This window comes from Hevea brasiliensis, chromosome 9, assembly GCF_030052815.1.
Source record: "Hevea brasiliensis isolate MT/VB/25A 57/8 chromosome 9, ASM3005281v1, whole genome shotgun sequence".
NCBI classification, from domain to species: Eukaryota; Viridiplantae; Streptophyta; class Magnoliopsida; order Malpighiales; family Euphorbiaceae; genus Hevea; species Hevea brasiliensis.
The window spans coordinates 5,663,884-5,682,088 of NC_079501.1; the positions used below are offsets into that span (position 1 = coordinate 5,663,884).

Below are 18,205 nucleotides of genomic sequence, written 5' to 3' on the forward strand. Positions count from 1 at the left end.
GATATTGTGCAAAAATCGATCAATAATATATATATATATATATATATACTTATAAATAATAGTCCACTAAATTAGACATAATTTCCAAGCAGACAGGCATTAGAAGTTGCAGTCATTTCTGTTGCATGTGGGACAGTGAGAGGGCATTTCTCATTGACAGATAAGAATTAGCTTGTTGCCCAACGTCAAATGAAAATATGTCTCTTGATTTGATCTATATTTTGCTATGAACCTGCCAAGTCCCTATATGATGACATCCACCTTGAGGATCATGTTCCTAAAATTATTGTCAAGTGGGCTACGAATGTTCTTCCTTGTCCCACTGGCATATCCCCTTTCGGTGTTTCAGTACATTATCATATACAGACCAATCTTTTATGATATTTTTATCTAACTCCTATCAATCTTATAACTAAGATGTAAAATCCATATATTCACATTGCAGAATGATTTCAGCATAGCACTCAGAAGTCGGAATACAAGCATAATCGGAATTTTAATAAAATTGCAGTAGACATAAAACTACCTGCCAAGTTAAGTGCCAAGAGAAGGAAATATATGAAAATAAAAATTAAGATCTTTTTATTCAAACTGTATATACATTAACGGTACAATTAAAAATAAATAAGGTCAAAATGGACAACCATACTGGACTTGTTAGAATAAACAAATCCCCGACGAACACATTATTGTACAACATTTTAATCTCAGCACCAACGCCACCATCCACCCACACCACTTGTATACATTCATCCAACTCACGGTGTGCCGTTTGAAAAATCAGCACTTACAAAAATGCTAGCTGCTTTTTCTAGCGTAAAACTGAAGCAGCCAGAAACAGATTCCCCTTCCAAAAAGGGAATTTTATTTAAAAATTATGCTATATACATTCAACGGTTGGTACTGCTATCCAAGAAGTTCCTCAAGCTACAAAAGGCCTCCGGAGAGAGGCTACAACACTTGTGTCTCCTTTGCCTAGATGGTGATGGCTCCCGATTATCAAGGGTGGAGAAGCAGACAACAATCACAGTCAGATTGTCAAATGTGTTCCGGCGCAAGGCCTCCATGACAAGGTCCCTAGCACACTGTTCTGGATCATCGTGTCGCCGCAACCCACGACGGACAAGGCTGACAGCATGCTGACTTGACATAACATCCCAAATCCCATCACAACCAATTATAAGAAACTCATCATCCTCTGTCAGAACCACCTGCTGGAACTCTGGCTCTGCAGTGAGAGGTGAAGGAGCACCTCGAGGGATTTTCATGTCCCAATCCCCAAGGGCTCGAGAAACTGATAGAACACCATTGAGATAACCATCATCAATGTACCCACCCAATTCTTCAACACGCCTTCGTTCTGATGGATGAACAGGCCTATGGTCTTGGGACATATCTATTGCCTCTCCTTTACGACAGAGAACTGCTCGGCAATCACCAGCATTGGCCACCATTAATAGCCTGGAACAGAAGAACATCATCAGGTTTCCAGGAAAATTACAAAATAATGTCAAAACAATAGCATTAAAAACACAAGACTAAAGTACAGAATGGGGGCTACCATGGAGTTCTCATTTCATATCATGCATTTATCAATTGGATTAATGCATTGGAAGTTGTTCTAAAACAGCCAGCTGTAAGCATTCGAAGTATTAAAGGTAAAATGCATTGCAGAATTTGTGCATTTCAGACATCATGAGTAGGCATAAGCTTTTATAGACATCATAAGCATGCATAAATTTTTGCTGGTTTAGATAATGCTAAAGAAAAGTGTGCAAGAACACAAGACCCTTATCCAGGATCATCTTTTAATACAGAACATATTGGAAATCACATACAAAAGACTAGATTAGATAAAAGAATTGTCCCGGACAAAGTAACACAAATAGTGCATGATCAGTTCTACTGTTCAACATCATAACCATAAAGACCAAAAAAAAAAAAAAAAGAAGAGGTTTTGACAAGATTAAATAAGTTACTGTGACAAGATCAAATAAGGCACTTACAGAAATAGCAAAAACATACCTTCCAAATATAAAAGCAGTAAGAGCAGTTGTCCCAGAAGAACTGTTCACACTGTGGTCATCTGCCAGAGCTAGGTCGGCCAGAAGAAATGCTTTCCGAAGGGAGTTCTCCACCTCTTCCAAGAAGATATTGTCAACTTCATATGTTTGGGGAAAATTAACATCTTCAAAAAAGAGTCTGATTGCATTTTTCCTAATATAAGCTGCTGCTTCAGGTCCTCCATGACCATCAAAAACCTGTAAATATATAAAAAATCTCAATCAATTATGAGACAAACAAAATTATGGAATATGATGATGGTTACAACCATGGGTCTGGAAGAAAAATTACCCCATAAAAAGCACTTGGCTTGGGGAATTTGAAAAGGGAACCCAGTTGTGTGGACAGATCATCTATCCGTATGTGCTCATCTTCCATATATCTTCGCGGCCCAATATCAGCAAAGCTGCCGGAACGGACACTGGGAACAAATTGCAAGATTGCATGCTCAAGAGACACATCCGGAATTTTCTCAACAGATTCTATATCCTACAAAAGGTTGTGAATGGATTTTAATTTTTTCACTTCTTGTGTAACACCAACAATGCTCAGATCAGAATAACAAATTCAGATCTCAAAATGACTACAGTTAACAAATTTGCACAGTTCATTGAACAGATGGGAAATACTCATCATAGATGTTTCCAGTTACCAGTTTTTCATCACAAACATGTAGAAACAATTCCAAGGAATTAAGTACTTAACAGATATAGCAGCTCCATCAAATTATTAAATTATTGAACTGCTATATAATCAAACTTGAATTTGCAGGGGTAGAAATTATATAACAGAATCATATATCATGCAAACAAGACCAAGCTTCAAAGATCTACAAATCATCCAACGGCCATGACACAAAGAAGACAGTCACGGTAGATCACTACCAATCGGCCATAAGGTGTATCAAAATTTTTCTTCCACCAGAACAACCTTTGTTTTGGCTTGTGATTTAGCCCATGTAATTATAATTATTCAATTGTTCTAAAAATGAATCAGATTAAAAGGGATAATCTGACTTGGACTATCCTACACGACCATGGTCTTTAGTCAGTCAATCCAATAAGATCCAAAAGGGGGAAAACTTCCAGTTTCATGGATAACGCAGAATTTTCCTATAAAATTCAGCCCCCATGAACACAAAATTCAATCTAAACAAGGAAAAGAAACAATTTTAACATCTGATCAAAAAGTTAAAACAACTAAATGACCATTAGAGAACACTAACTCTTATTAATATTTTTATTTTGAAGTTCACGAAGCAAACCCTTAGAAAGAAAACGTGATAAACAATCAAGAGAATCAACCAAAGAAATGGAGAGAAACTCACCACCACTTGAGAGGTAGATAAATCGGCAGGCAGAGAATCCGAAACACGAACTTGATTTAACCTTCTCGGTGAGATGTTAACAACATCTTCAATCTCGTGAACGCCGCTTCCTCTGGCAAAATATTGAACATCCAACACAGGGACGCTCTGTTGACAGACAACCTTTGCTTCAGCCACCATATTTCATTTACTAAACCAAAATTTCTCTTCTCAAAAAGATTCAAAACTCGAACTCAACACACACAATTAGAGATATTTGTTTCTCTTCCTTCTTCACGCCTTTTTTTTTTTTTTTCTCCTTTTATGAATTTTCTCGCAGTTTCTCTCAGGCTTTTCTTTTGTTTTTTCTGTTTATTTTTTTGAATTTTATTTTCGTTGGAAGTAATCAAATTTTGGGGCAGTTGAACTTCAACTAATATTTCTACGAGTCAGACCGGTAACCGGTGGCTACAAGTACAGTTGTTTGTTTCGGTGGACACGTGTAAGTTGATACGCCACGATTTGAGAGATTGGTGACCCCGCACGCAACCGCTTGAGGTTGGCTTGACGGACACGTGACAGTTTCTCAGGCCGACGCGTGACCATAGGTCTCTTGTAAGGGTGCTTCGCGTAGAATGACTGAACCATCCTTCCAGTGGATGAGTTTTTGCGTTGACTTTTACTGGGACGGCCAATGGGATTATGGGAGCTTACAGGGGTAGCTTGGAAAAGAAGATTTTTTTTGGTTTTCCTCGTTTTCGTACTTGATGACTCTGTTTGTGTTTGTTAGTGATGAATTAAAAGGGAGCTGTTTGCTGATGCATAAAATAAAATCAAATTCAACACCATTTTAAATATGTTTCATTGAAATCAATAGGATTTGATACTTGAAACCCTAATTATAATCTAAGTAATAATTGTTTACCTTAAAATTGTGTATGAATGGATATTTACAAAAAAAAAAAAAGTCTTTGAATGGACGAAGTTACCCTGGTTATGCAATAAACTGAAGCCCGCTGCACTGGGCCCATCCCCTGGAGCGTCTTGTTGGCGAATTAGGATCCCACTAAGTTTGGACGGTAAAGATGCGTCCGCAATATTATAGTGATTCTTTCTGCCACTGTCATATTGACCCTGATATGTGTTTAGAAGAATTTATAATTACAATGGTGATGATAATAATAATAATTATAATTATAATATATATATTTTTATTTATTTTTATTTATTATAAATTTAATTTTTAGTTAAAATTATTTATTATATTTGGAAAATTAAATAATATTAAACAACCTCAAATCGGCAACAGATTGTGTACAAAATGTCAACCAAAGTGTGGAGAGTGGAGGATAGCGCGTCTCAAAGTCCAAAATTTCAAAGCCTTTGTCTTTACGAAGCGTTGACCCACTGTTTTTGACTAATGCATATTGTGGGCTGATTCTATTTCCATATAGCAGTATTTTTTTCTTTTTTAAGAAGGTAGTATTTAATTATTTCTCAAGTAAATTTAATTCAATGTGATTCAATTTTTATAATATAATTTTTTAATTTAATTTTTATTAATTTTATATTTTAATTTAATTTTTTAAATAAGATATAAAATAAAAATTGAAATTTATAATTACTTATATAAATATTTTAATAAAATTATTTTAATTTAATTTTAATAATATTTTAATAAATTACGAGAATAAAGATTCAATTAGTTTTGAAAAGAAAAAAAAAATCAAATAAAGTGATTTTAAATAAAAATTAAAATTTAATATTTCGTTGATATAATAAATTGAGAGCAAATGAGAATATTGAATTATTATTAATAAAATTTCAATGGAAAACAAAGCATCAAGTTGGCCACAAGTGGGGTTGGTGGTCCAACTAGACAATCCACTCGCTTCTGAAGCCTCTCTCGATTGGTCTTTTTTTTAATTATTTTTTTTTTATGGTCGACAAAAAAATCAATATGATAAGGAAGGCGCGGGTGCCTATTTGGAAGGCCATGTACTAACGGACAAATTGAGAAACTTCGCATGGTCTAAGATTGGCAGTTAAGTACATTATTATTTTTTAAAAATTTAAACTTTAATTTAATATATTTTAAATATAGAATAATAAAATAGTTTCAGGGTATTAATTAAAAAAAAAAAAAACCCTTTAAACACAGCATAAATCTCGTGATAAAAGAAAATTAAAATTCTTAATTAATGAGCTCAGTCCCATGGAGTTTGCTGTTAGATTCAGAGAAAGGTTGGTGCACATTCACGTTGCAACCCAAACTTCCACCTAAACAGACCAATAATTTGTGCCTACCAAGTGCTTGTGAAAAATATATTGGCCAATTATTTGGGGCATGTCCCGAGTTAGGGATGACATTGTGTGGTACGGTTTTATAAAAGCAAAGCACATAAGATAAGATTCACGTTAGGTAAAGATTAACAATTAAAGTACATGAAATGAAAGAGATCGATTTTGGACAGCATGTATGCTCCCATCGGCAATGTTTATTCTTTTTTTAATTAATAAAAAATATTATATGCGCAGTGGTTGGCGCCTTGGCGGTGGCTGTATGAATTTGGAGAGATGGAAAACGCGTGTGAACTTGTGTTACAACAGATGGCAGGCCCAGGAAACATGAAGTGACTTGTTTCGTTTCTGCAGCGTAAAGCCTGTCTTTCAATAATTGGCCAAAGAAAGCCGTTTCTTCCTTCTCATCTGCTGTTTTTGGACGTGTGCTCTTGCACGTTGCAAGAGGCTTCTCAGAGGAAAGCACTTCGTTTTGCAGTTTAGGGCCCTGGAAGGCCATGTTTGCAATTTGGATGATACCATGGGATGGGCCTGGGCCTGAATTTTATCCATTTCCCAAATCTGAACCAGTAAGGGTCCGAATTAGATCGGAGGCCTCAGGACAATCAAACACGACCCATAGGAAGACAAGAAAGAAAAAAACGAAAGCAGAGGTTGCTATCCAAAGTCCAACATCAAATTTCTTTCCATTCCCCGAAAGTTTATTGAAGATAGTAACATACACAATGAGGACTACCCCACCTCATCTCCAATTTGAAAGTTTCTTCAATGTTAGCTAAGTATGTGTATCACTCGTGTACTGTGATGAGCCAAGGAAGATGAATGTATTTAATTTCAGAAACGCCTATGGTCTCTCCATCTCTCATTGCAAACACAATTCAAATACAGCGTAGCAGCAGGTCCACATAAAGATCATAAATGCCGTGGATTTTCAAATTGAAGTCTACCAATCTATTCACGAAATTGGTTGGAAAGTTAAGAAAATAACTCCATTGATATTTTGATAAAGAGAAGACTTCAACAGACGTAGTCCTGAAGCCGTGAAAATGTAGATAGTATTTTTTTTAATGATAATTAAGAATGAATTTGGTAGGAGATAGTCGTATAATGTGGGTGTTGACAAAGCGAGAAATGGAATATTTTTGAAGAGATTAATTCAAAGTTTGAGGTCCGGCATTTAGAAATTGGCCTTCTAAGTTTCAACAAACATGCATCATCATGATGCCCTTCAACAATAAGCATCCCACCTCCTCCTTTTTCTTTTTCTTTTTTTCTTTTTTGGACCTTTTCTTCTCGTATTTATCTTCTTCTCTTCTCCCAAAGATGAGCAATTTCATCTTTATCCAACTCCACGTGGCATCGATCAATGCAATATCATTTCCATACATATATATATTTTTTTTCTTTTTTTAATGAGTTTATCTTGGGACTAGGAAGATGCCTCTACATTCAATTTGGACAAAACTCCATTCGCACAATTCTGATTAAAAAAAAAAAAAAACATTTGCACAAATAATGAATTTATAAAAAAAATGTCATATTTTTTAATTAATTAATATCAAAATAATTTAATTAATTTTATTATACTTTAAAAGTATAGAAAGTGAAATATTTTGAATTCAAATTTTTTTTTATTTTTATTAAAATTATTTATTTTTATAATAAAAAAAGTTAAAAAATTATTAATGTATTAATTTGTAAAATAAAAAAAATAATTACTATAATAATAATAATAATAATAATTTAAAATTGAAATTATTATTTATAGGAGTATTAAGAGGGGAAAAAGAAAAATAAGGCGTGAGATGAGCTCAGGTTAGTTTTATTCAAAGAGACAGGAAAAAGTAGAAAGTAGAGAGGTGGGGCCATGTGAGGTTGAACGGTCAAAAAGAAGAAAAAAGCCAAAGAGATTAAAATAAATAAAGAAAGAACATAAATGTTTGGGAAAAGCTAGTGGGTTTGACTGTGCTGCTCTTCAAATCTCAAAACGCCACCACCATACAGAACAAACCATTCCGTCCAAGAAAGCTACATCTAACTGCTTTCTCCTCCTCCTTCCTCTTCAATTTCTCTCTCTCTCAAGGAATCTGAATCATAAAAATACCTAGTCCTTATTAAGCTCTTCTGCTAATACCTAGTCCTTATTAAGCTCTTCTGCTAAGATAAGATCCGTTTTGAAGTTGGTCACGAATCCCGTCTCTTATGCTTCTTCGTTTCCGCTGTTGTTGACTCGATCTGTAAGTTTTTCTTCGTTGTATTTTTCTTTTAGAGAGCAGTCTAAGTTTTTTTTTTTTTTGGGATGTTTTATGAAGTTGATCTGTATATGTTGATCCTCCCTTTTATAAATAGCTTTCCCATTTTCAATTCTTTTAGTTGTTTCACTCTTTTTTTCTTTTTTTCATTATTGTTTGGTAATTATACAGATCTTCTGAGTCGTCCGGATCTTTATGGAGAGAGTTTTTTTTTTTTTTTTTAAGAATATTATGGAGAGAAAATTTCACTAACTTTTTCTAATTAAAATTTATTTTACTACTTTGGGCTGCCGCTATCATGTGTTTTAATTAGTTTTATAGCTAATGGGTTCGTTTCAATTTTAGACCTTTAACCCTCTCTTTGACTGCGTGCAAAAACCCATCTAGAACAACCTTCATTTTGCAATGTCCTGCCTCGGTGTTTTTTTTGTAGCTAACAGTAACAGAGAAAACGGAAAAACTGAGTGCAACTGAGGAAATAGTTTACCTATGTGGCTGCGTTTAACTTGTTTGAAATGGATTTTGTCTTTTGTTTTGCCTCCAAGGTAGATAGGTTTAAGTTGTCCTCTGGGGTCCTTATTTAAATGTTTGATGTATGCGTCTTGGAGAAATTGTGCATCTTTCACTTGCTGGTAACCTTTCTTTCTGGTCTAAACATGCATAAAGATGTTCGCTTTACAGCTAATAGAGCTTGCTTTCCATTAGCATTTTGCTATTAATTCCATTTTGAAGTTCATTAATGACTTATTTAATAGCCTTATTCACCGATATTATGGATGCATAAATGAGGAGAGAGATGTCAAGGCTCTGGCGTGCTATTTGAATAACGCTTTTGCGGTGTACACAAACCCACCATAAGCTTTCACGAGTTTTGTTATTAGAGGTTAATACTGTTTTGCATTTTGATTTTCATCTTGTATCAGTGCATGTTGTTTGTACATGTATGTTGTGTTTCAAAGCTTAATAATTGTGGCACGATTTCAGTTAGAATGTTCACAACTTCACATGTTTATAATTGTTGTGGTTGTTATTTGTGCAGATTGCATTTTGTTGTTCTTTCTTCCTTTGGAAGACTTCTTTTTTTTTTTTTTTTAAAAAAAAAAAAAAAGAAAAACCCCTTAATGTCACCTCATGAGATCTTGCTAACTTCATTTACACAAGAAGGAACCACAATTTGCCTATGCATATGTGCATGTGTATTTATGTTTCCATATTAGTGTTTATATGGACGTGATTCCTTTTCCCCTTCTTTTCACATGACAATTAACACCAATATGTTGTATGCAGGTAAATTACTGAATCTGTATTGAGGGAAGTTGAATTTGCAAAGGAATATACTTGGTTTTTTTTCCTTTTCTTAGAACAAATGACTTCTGTAAGCGTTGTACCTACTTCTGGATTAAAAGATCCAAGTGGAAATACAGCTGGTGTTGATAGGTTACCTGATGAGATGAATGACATGAAAATTAGGGATGACAAGGTAAGAGATGAGTCTTCAATTTGTTGGTTTAAATATTATTTACTAAAAAATACTGAATGTTTTACAGGAAATGGAAGCAACGGTTGTTGATGGTAACGGAACAGAGACGGGCCACATAATTGTCACAACCATTGGTGGCAAAAATGGACAGCCAAAACAGGTTATTCTTTTTAAGTTTTTTTGCTTTTTGTTAAGCAGACCTTTTGGTTGCTTTGAGTTTTGATGACACAATGTTCTTTCATGGTTGTAGACAATAAGCTATATGGCTGAGCGTGTTGTTGGACATGGATCTTTTGGAGTAGTATTCCAGGTAAATTGTTAATTCTACTAATAGGTGCTGATTTGCTTACTTTTGCCAATATGTCATTTTTTTAGTGAACATTTGGCCAAGACTCTCAATCTTTCTTTTGTGTCTTGATTTCAATTCAGGCTAAGTGCCTTGAGACTGGTGAAACTGTTGCAATTAAAAAGGTTCTACAAGATAAAAGGTACAAGAACCGTGAGCTGCAAACTATGCGTCTTCTGGACCACCCCAATGTAGTGTCCTTGAAACACTGTTTCTTCTCAACAACTGAAAAAGATGAGCTTTATCTTAACCTGGTACTTGAGTATGTCCCTGAGACTGTCCACCGCGTGATCAAACACTATAATAAGATGGGCCAAAGGATGCCACTAATATACGTGAAACTTTATTTTTACCAGGTATGTTGCAGGTGGTCTGTTTTTCCTATTTGTGATATGCGTACGCTAGTTTCTTTGTTTACTGGACATTCAGCCATATATTGTGCCGTGTGCTTTTTTTTCCTTTCCTTTTGTTTAATTTCAGAGTTTTTCCAGACTTTGTTAATTTGTGCCCTTTTCTGAACTTATAACTAACAGATTTGTAGAGCTCTTGCATACATTCACAACACTATTGGAGTGTGCCATAGGGACATAAAGCCTCAAAATTTGTTGGTATGTTGAAATGGGCATTTATTGTTATTGTAGTAAATCAATACTGTTTTGTTCTCCATCATTAATTAATGCGTCTTATTGTTATTGCTTTCTCTAATTTTGAATCTGTTAATTATCTTTGAAATAGGTTAACCCACACACCCACCAGCTGAAATTATGTGACTTTGGAAGTGCAAAAGTTTTGGTTTGTATCTGATTCTGGTCTGGAGTTGCTGCTTTTTTTTTATTACTATTGTTGATATTTGACTATTTCCGAACTGATTTTGGTCAACTTTGACAGGTGAAAGGGGAACCAAACATATCTTATATATGTTCTAGGTATTATCGAGCACCTGAACTTATATTTGGTGCAACTGAGTACACCACAGCCATTGACATTTGGTCTGCTGGTTGTGTCCTAGCTGAATTGTTGCTTGGACAGGTTGGTTGTTTCCTTTATATGGTCGATTTACTGTATTTGCTGGAGTTGCTGAATGTATGCAACTAACATGATTTTTCCATTAATGCCAGCCTCTCTTTCCTGGTGAGAGTGGAGTGGACCAGCTTGTTGAAATTATAAAGGTAATACTTGTTTGTAAAATTACTCACCAAAAAAGGGCACCAGATAATCTGTATTAAGCCCCATCCATTTTTTACTGTATCAGAAAGTCATTGGTTCAAATCCAATAGTAGGTAGAACTTGTGATTGCTATTGAAACTTAGCCATCCTAGCCATTTCTAGCCCTATGGACCTTTCTTATGACAATCCTCATTTGAAAAGTGATTGTTTAAGTCTTGTCAAGAATATTCAAATATTTACTCATATTGAACTAGAACAGACCTTGCCATTTCGCTGAGATTAGAAAATGCAAACTTCCTTTTATTTCTATATTTTATTTTCTTTCCTTTCTTACAATAGTTTTTGTGATTCACTTGCAGGTTTTGGGTACCCCAACACGTGAAGAAATCAAGTGCATGAATCCCAACTACACTGAGTTCAAATTTCCGCAAATCAAAGCTCACCCATGGCATAAGGTACTAGCAATATCTACTCACCTGCAATTTGAATTCCCAGTGATGATACGCCATGTCCATGTATTCATCTGCATATCATTGATCACCAGATATTCCATAAGCGTATGCCCCCTGAAGCTGTGGACCTTGTCTCAAGACTATTGCAGTACTCTCCAAATCTTCGAAGCACAGCTGTAAGTGCAAAATTTCCTTTACAGTTGCCCATGCTGGAATTATCGTTTAAAAGCGTCCACCCCATTGAGGCTAATATTTCTCTACCATATGTAGTTGACATGTCTTTTTTGTTGTTATGCTAGATGGTTGTCTCTATCTGTCGTGCCTGTGATTACTGTTTAGCTCTTTAAGTACTTCTGACTTCTTTTCATCAGTAATATTATGGCTCGTTAGACCTTAATTATGATTTATCCTACGGAGATCCCGTGTTTGAAGTGTGATTTTGCAAACATGTGGAAATGCTATCTTAAAGCAGCTACTTCTTGTCAGTTAGACTGGATGCATATCTACTGTGTAGTAGGATGGATTAATGAGTTGTGAGGCCAATATTAGACTTCACCATCTGTTATTCATTTGTGATTGTGCTTCCGTGTTTCTAGTGATTTTCATCAATTCCTTTATTTTCCGTGCAGCTGGAGGCTTTGATCCATCCCTTCTTCAATGAGCTACGTGACCCTAGCACCCGCTTACCAAATGGACGCTTCCTTCCACCACTTTTCAACTTTAAGCCTCATGGTGATGCACCATTTAAGTATTTTTTGCTATTGCTATGCCCTTTTATAATAATTTGTTGATTATCTCCTTTCTATGGTCAGAACTGAAGGGCTTGCCAGTTGAGATGTTGGTGAAGCTAATCCCAGAGCATGCAAGAAAGCAATGTGCCTTCCTTGGGTTTTGATGCAGTTCGGTGTAGTTAGTGTCTGCTGCTCGCAGAAAAATGTGCTGTATAAAAGTAGCTAGTTTCAAGTGATCATATTGAAGCAGTGTTAATTGTTAGGCATCCCATGTTCATTTATTCCTTATTATTATTATTTTTGATCTTCTACCTCTTTGTAGAGAGCAGATAAAAAGAAGTTTCTGCTTATTATGTTAAGCCTCATTGCATATGCTGACCCTTATTTCCAGTGAAGTCAGAAATCAACTCAAATATTTTATCAGTTATATAATTTTTTTTTTTTATAACCGTTTGATATTACAAGGCTATTGTATCAACTGCTTTGATATACTACCCCAGTCCCCAGATGCCTGGAGGAGTTTCGGCTTCAGTTGCATAATTTCAATAGATCTTCTCTGGGTTTTCTGATATACCTAAGAACTGTCAAATAACTAGATAAATGGGGTGGGTGAAACAGGACGCTTCCTTGTGTTGCTCGACATGGTAATGATGTGGATATACAATAATTAACATATAATTAATCATTATTACGGTTCCGTGTCATGCTGATAACTTGTGCCTATTTAAGCCTCTGATTATGCTAGCAGCAGCCTTGCATAACCATATCCTGGGGAAGCTGGTTCTGGCCTTCTGCGGCATTTGGTTATGACGTATGGGGCGAGTGGTTGGCATTTGTTTGAAATGGTTAGTACATGTGCTAGAAGAAATTTCTTCAACATATGGGTGGAAATACAAATGACAAAAGATGATCTGTAGGGCCACAATTTTTATGGCCGAGGAGCTAGCAGGTATCTGTTTTTTGTTTTAAACACCAAAATGATCTCCAGGCATGCGTGTCCTTGAGCTTATGATGCTCATAAATAATAATGGGAATATGACCTTTTGTTGAGCCACTCGGTGAAAAAGGATCTTTATAGTTTAGCCCCAGTCTTCCACATCAGGCTTTCTAGACAACATTTAAAATAAGTCTATGAATTGATTGTGGAGTTGCTCATTTCTTAACAATCATTTAATCTGCCTATTCTGAGTAGCACATTCCTCAAGTGCTTTTTTTAATTTCATCCTTTCAGGATTAGCTGAAAGGAAACCTATAACACCTATTTCTTACTATGCCTTTTTCCACATGAAATAGGTCAGATTTTGAGGCATCTGCTCAGTGCTGATGCCGCTACACCCACTCAATAATTCACTACAGTTTTTTTAGAAGAAACGTGAAGATGGTCCGAGGACTGAATTTAAATGGCTGGAATTCTGCTGTTTTAGAGAGAATAACTGAACCGCAACGGAAGATAGCGAAGATATTGGCTAAGCTCTTTAATGATGAACGAGACGATGCTGCTGTTTGTATTCATGGTTCTTTTCAAGCATGTTTTGGTCACACAGAAATTATCCAATAGAGAAGACGTGAAATCCATGCTGCACAAAGTAATAAAATATTGGGTACCCCTGAGAAAATGGTGGAAAAGGGAATCCAATTTGATCTCACCTCTAGATGCAAGAAAACAAAAGTTCAATATTGCTAAGGACATCCTTATGATTGAAACATTGAATTAATGAGAGAAGTGTCATCAACTTATTAACTTTAATGGAAAACTAAGGAAATACGTCTATTATTAGGCTAGAACAAAACTGCATGTATATGAAATTTCATGGAATCCCAGAATAATATTTTCATTGAAACCTCTTATGGTAATTGTACTATCTCTAATCTGCTAGGCCTTTGCATACTAATGAATATGGCCCATCATGAATCTTAACCAGCAGAAAATGTTACTAGCTACCAATCATGTTCAGTTCTTGAAATCTTTTCTGGCAAACAAATAATTCCCCACAGTGGAGTAGTTGATGACCAATCTTTAAATGGAAGCAAGGGATTAGCAAGACTGAGCATCATTGGCTATCACCGAAAGAAACAACTGAAAATCCTGACCAGAGAATTGTTCAATTTGGTCATTTATAGTATATGTCTCCGCAAACTTTGTCCACGGGCAAAAAATTGAAGAGCTACGAGTGGAATTTCCATATGCAAGGAAAGACTTGTAAATTTTAACCATGTTGCCAACAACAGAAGAAATTTGTTCACAGATGATGTCGTCCTTTATCTTTCTGCAATTTGTTATTATTAATGTAACCAGTGAAGCTTAACCATTTCCCTGATTACTGTTATTGATTTCCATAAAAAAACAGTTTTGCTTTTGGCTTTATCATGGGAAACCAATTAAGGGACATGTCTGCATCCATATATGCACACGGCTATAGACTGAGCTGTGTTGAACTGTATATCTATTATCTGCTAAACTAGACATGTTTTCCTAATTGAGATCCATGATAATAAGACTTGTAATATCTACATATTAGAAGCGCACATGAACACAGTAGTGAGATTGTAACTTCACGCGGATCATCAGGAAAAAAAAGGTTTAGAAAACGAGGGCAAAGCCAACCAAAATTTGACGAACTTTTGACGTGGAAAGCCCATTAAGAATTTGCAGTCCAAAAATTGATAGATTTAAGAATGCTTTCCCAGTCCAGGGACCTAAACATCCCAACGAGATGCATTAATTGTAATAATATTCCATTTTGAATCCTCACAAGTAGGCCTGGTATAAGAATAAGACACTGTTAGTTGCCTATTATAATATTCAGATTGTTGAAATGAACTGATTGGGGACCGATGAAAGTGTAAGTTATGGGAAGAACATGGGGGCCTTATCGACTCATGTTATTCCTTTTACCTTTTTCCAGAACTAGCATATGCAGACTCAACATTCGGAAAAAAAAAAAGGCCAATGCCTAATGGAATATGGTCGGTTTCCGCCACCAAAACCAATTTAAAAAAAAAAAAAAGCAAGGTTCAGATGTTTTTGAATGTCCATTCCACTGTCAGCTCTTAGTATATACACATTCTGATTCTGCATTCATTCCAAGGCCAAACATTGTTAAATCTTTGGCAAGTTGCAAGAGTGCTCATGGTGCGGTGTCACTTAAACCGTTGGAACAAACCCAGTTGCTTCTTCCAACTTCCCATAATTTAGGGTGCATTTCCTTTGTCAGATATAGTTTTGATCAAGTACTGATAAGTGATAGAGACAAAGCAATTTTGAACTGGCGTTTTTGAGTTCCAGCAATTTTGAACAGAATTCTCCATCGCTTGCTTAGTTCCAGGATTTTTCCGAGTTGAGCTCAAAATGAGTTGTTCTCGTTTGTCAATACTTGTATTCTGCACTTCCTTTCTTTGCTTCTTCCTTTACACCACCCAAGCTAGGTGGCCTCACCATGCAAAACATAAGCACACTCACTCTCACAAAGTATCCGCAATTTCAGAACCTCCCTCTTCCCCACCTGTATCTGCTAATCTTTCAGAACCTACCTCTCCTCCACCTGAAGCTTCAAATCTTTTAGAACCTCCCTCTCCTCCACCTGAAGCTTCAAATCTTTCAAAACCTCCCTCTCCACCGCCTGAATCTGCTAATAGGCCTCCCACTCTTTCACCTGAGCCTGCTAATCCGCCTGATTATGGGAGTGACCACAATTCTGGGGTTTTTGATGTGCGGAAATTTGGGGCTGTTGGTGATGGCATAACAGATGATACGGATGCGTTCAAGATGGCATGGGAAGCAGCCTGCCAAGTAGATTCTGCAGTCATCCATGTTCCTTATGGCTTCAAATTCATGATTCAGTCTACAATTTTCACAGGTCCTTGTCAAGGTCGTCTACAGTTTCAGGTACTATGCTTATATAAATTAGTCCTGTCATCAGGTTACTCTTTTTTTTGGCCTGCTGAGGGTTAAAAGGACTAATAAGTTATTTTAATTTACATTCTGGCCAATGCAAAGGTTGATGGGACTCTTGCACCTCCTGATGGACCAGACTCTTGGCCACAAAAGAACAGTAAGCGACAATGGCTGGTCTTTTACAGAATTAGTATGATGTCTCTAGTAGGAGGTGGTGTAATAGATGGCAAAGGAGAGAAATGGTGGGATCTTCCGTGCAAACCCCACAAGGTATTGACAAGTTTGTTCTTAAGACGTCTGCAATTTATTAGGCGTTTAATTTTATTATTAACCCATTACATGTTCTATTAATGGCACAGGGAATTAATGGAACCACATTACCTGGACACTGCGACAGTCCAATAGTAAGTTTTCAGACCTACACTATCATATCTTCCAATTTCATGCTAACACAAAGCGTTAATCAATTGAATTAAGCATCGTTTGGTAATGCAGGCCGTTAGGTTCTTTATGAGCTCCAACTTGACTGTTCAAGGACTTAGAATCAAGAACAGCCCGCAATTCAACTTCAGATTTGACAACTGCAAGAATGTTCATATAAAATCCATTCACATTACTGCCCCTGCCCTGAGTCCTAACACTGATGGAATACACATAGAGAACACCAATAATGTGGAATTATATGATTCAGTAATCTCCAATGGTCAGCATAGGAACTCATAAATCTTCCTTTTTACTTTATTTACTGCACTCAGACATCACTTATTATCTTTCCTTTCCTCATATTACAGGTGATGATTGCATATCGATAGGGTCAGGCTGTTATGACGTAGACATAAGGAACGTCACTTGTGGACCTAGTCACGGAATCAGGTATTTCTAATCATGGAATTGTCTGTTACGTTTTAGAAAATTCACATGATCTTAAGCTTAAATCCTGAATGAAAAAATTTTTTTCTTCCACTCAGCATTGGGAGTCTAGGCAATCACAACTCACTGGCCTGTGTATCAAACATCACAGTTAGAGACTCGGTGATTAAAGTGTCGGATAATGGAGTTAGGATCAAGACATGGCAGGGTGGATCAGGAGCAGTTTCAGGAATAATATTCAGTAATATTCACATGGACAATGTAAGGAATCCGATTATAATAGACCAGTTCTATTGCCTGACAAAGGAGTGCAGCAACCAAACATCAGCTGTTTTTGTATCGGACATTCTGTACGAAAACATAAAGGGAACATACAACATTCGAAGCCCACCAATGCATTTCGCCTGCAGTGACTCAGTTCCTTGCACCAACTTGACGCTCTCAGATGTTGAGCTTCTTCCCGCTCAAGGTGACCTAGTATTGGATCCATTTTGTTGGAATGCGTATGGACAACTTCAGACACTAACTATTCCACCAGTTTCTTGCTTGATGGAGGGCGCTCCTCGTTCTATGTTGGATAATGTTATGGATTATTGTTGACCCACTAGATTCAACTGTAAAGTAGTTCCAATATATGTATGTACATAATTGAAAGAGAAGCAATGATTATTGATTAATGTGGAGCTACTATCATGTTAACTGCAATTATGCAATGATTATGGAATGGACGACATTCATTATATTTGCTCAAGCAAGATGAGACATTTTAATTGAACTCATCTCCTCCTCTATAATTAGTGAGATGGAAATTCCTACCAAATTCAGGATCGAAATATGATAAAAATTATTCTCTCTAATTTTTCATCTGTGTTACGTTCTTATTTTATAGTATTTCTTGATATGATTCCCTAGCCAGGTTTGAGGCAATAATTAAAAGCCGGAATATGAGAGTGAAGGGAGATCATTAATTTATAGGTAATCTAACGTATGATTATGTTATTATTGAAATAGAAAGTAGAATATTCCAACTTCAAGAAAAGTGAAATTGGGAAGCTGAGTGAGTGAAGTTCTAAGGGAGATTGTCGAACCCTTTCCCAGCACCAACATTGATAAATGGTGGGTGCAGTGCAGAAGTGGGGAGACAAGCTTTTCTCTACCTCTCTTGCACGCGAAGAGAACACTATATAATCATAACAATATAAAATTGCAGTATAGTTGAAGTATCAACTATATATGCATCAAGAGTTCTCTGAAAAAGTTGCTGTCAGTGCATGGGCTACAATCCAATTGTCACCCACCAAATTCCCCTTTTCATTCTCTCTTTCATAAATAAATCAACAT

The 18,205-nt window shown here is 36.1% G+C and overlaps 3 protein-coding genes across 4 annotated transcripts; 2 read left to right on the plus strand and 1 right to left on the minus strand.

Moving 5' to 3' along the window:
• Nucleotides 1-557: 557 nt before the first annotated feature.
• Nucleotides 558-3,770, minus strand: LOC110653410 (probable protein phosphatase 2C 49). Its single transcript, XM_021809029.2, has 4 exons — nt 3,392-3,770; nt 2,356-2,553; nt 2,026-2,261; nt 558-1,461 (listed from the first exon to the last, which is right to left on the minus strand). The coding sequence occupies exons 1-4, from the start codon at nt 3,569-3,571 to the stop codon at nt 891-893; spliced, it is 1,185 nt and encodes a 394-aa protein (XP_021664721.1). The 5' UTR covers nt 3,572-3,770; the 3' UTR covers nt 558-890.
• A 3,994-nt stretch (nt 3,771-7,764) lies between these two features.
• Nucleotides 7,765-12,547, plus strand: LOC110653411 (shaggy-related protein kinase alpha). Of its 2 annotated transcripts, XM_058152580.1 has the most exons (14): nt 7,806-7,908; nt 8,679-8,806; nt 9,211-9,403; nt 9,471-9,563; nt 9,654-9,713; nt 9,833-10,105; nt 10,283-10,357; nt 10,485-10,541; nt 10,638-10,778; nt 10,868-10,918; nt 11,276-11,371; nt 11,461-11,544; nt 11,998-12,100; nt 12,181-12,547. In XM_058152580.1, the coding sequence occupies exons 3-14, from the start codon at nt 9,290-9,292 to the stop codon at nt 12,261-12,263; spliced, it is 1,230 nt and encodes a 409-aa protein (XP_058008563.1). In that variant the 5' UTR covers nt 7,806-7,908; nt 8,679-8,806; nt 9,211-9,289; the 3' UTR covers nt 12,264-12,547. The 2 variants fall into 2 exon arrangements, with proteins under 2 accessions (XP_021664722.2, XP_058008563.1); XM_021809030.2 differs by lacking the exon at nt 8,679-8,806 and having other exon boundaries at nt 7,765-7,908.
• Nucleotides 12,548-12,692: 145 nt separating this feature from the next.
• On the plus strand, nt 12,693-17,615 carry LOC110653412 (polygalacturonase At1g48100-like). Its single transcript, XM_058152579.1, has 6 exons — nt 12,693-15,985; nt 16,097-16,264; nt 16,354-16,398; nt 16,490-16,697; nt 16,786-16,867; nt 16,963-17,615. The coding sequence occupies exons 1-6, from the start codon at nt 15,449-15,451 to the stop codon at nt 17,462-17,464; spliced, it is 1,542 nt and encodes a 513-aa protein (XP_058008562.1). The 5' UTR covers nt 12,693-15,448; the 3' UTR covers nt 17,465-17,615.
• Nucleotides 17,616-18,205: the final 590 nt, after the last annotated feature.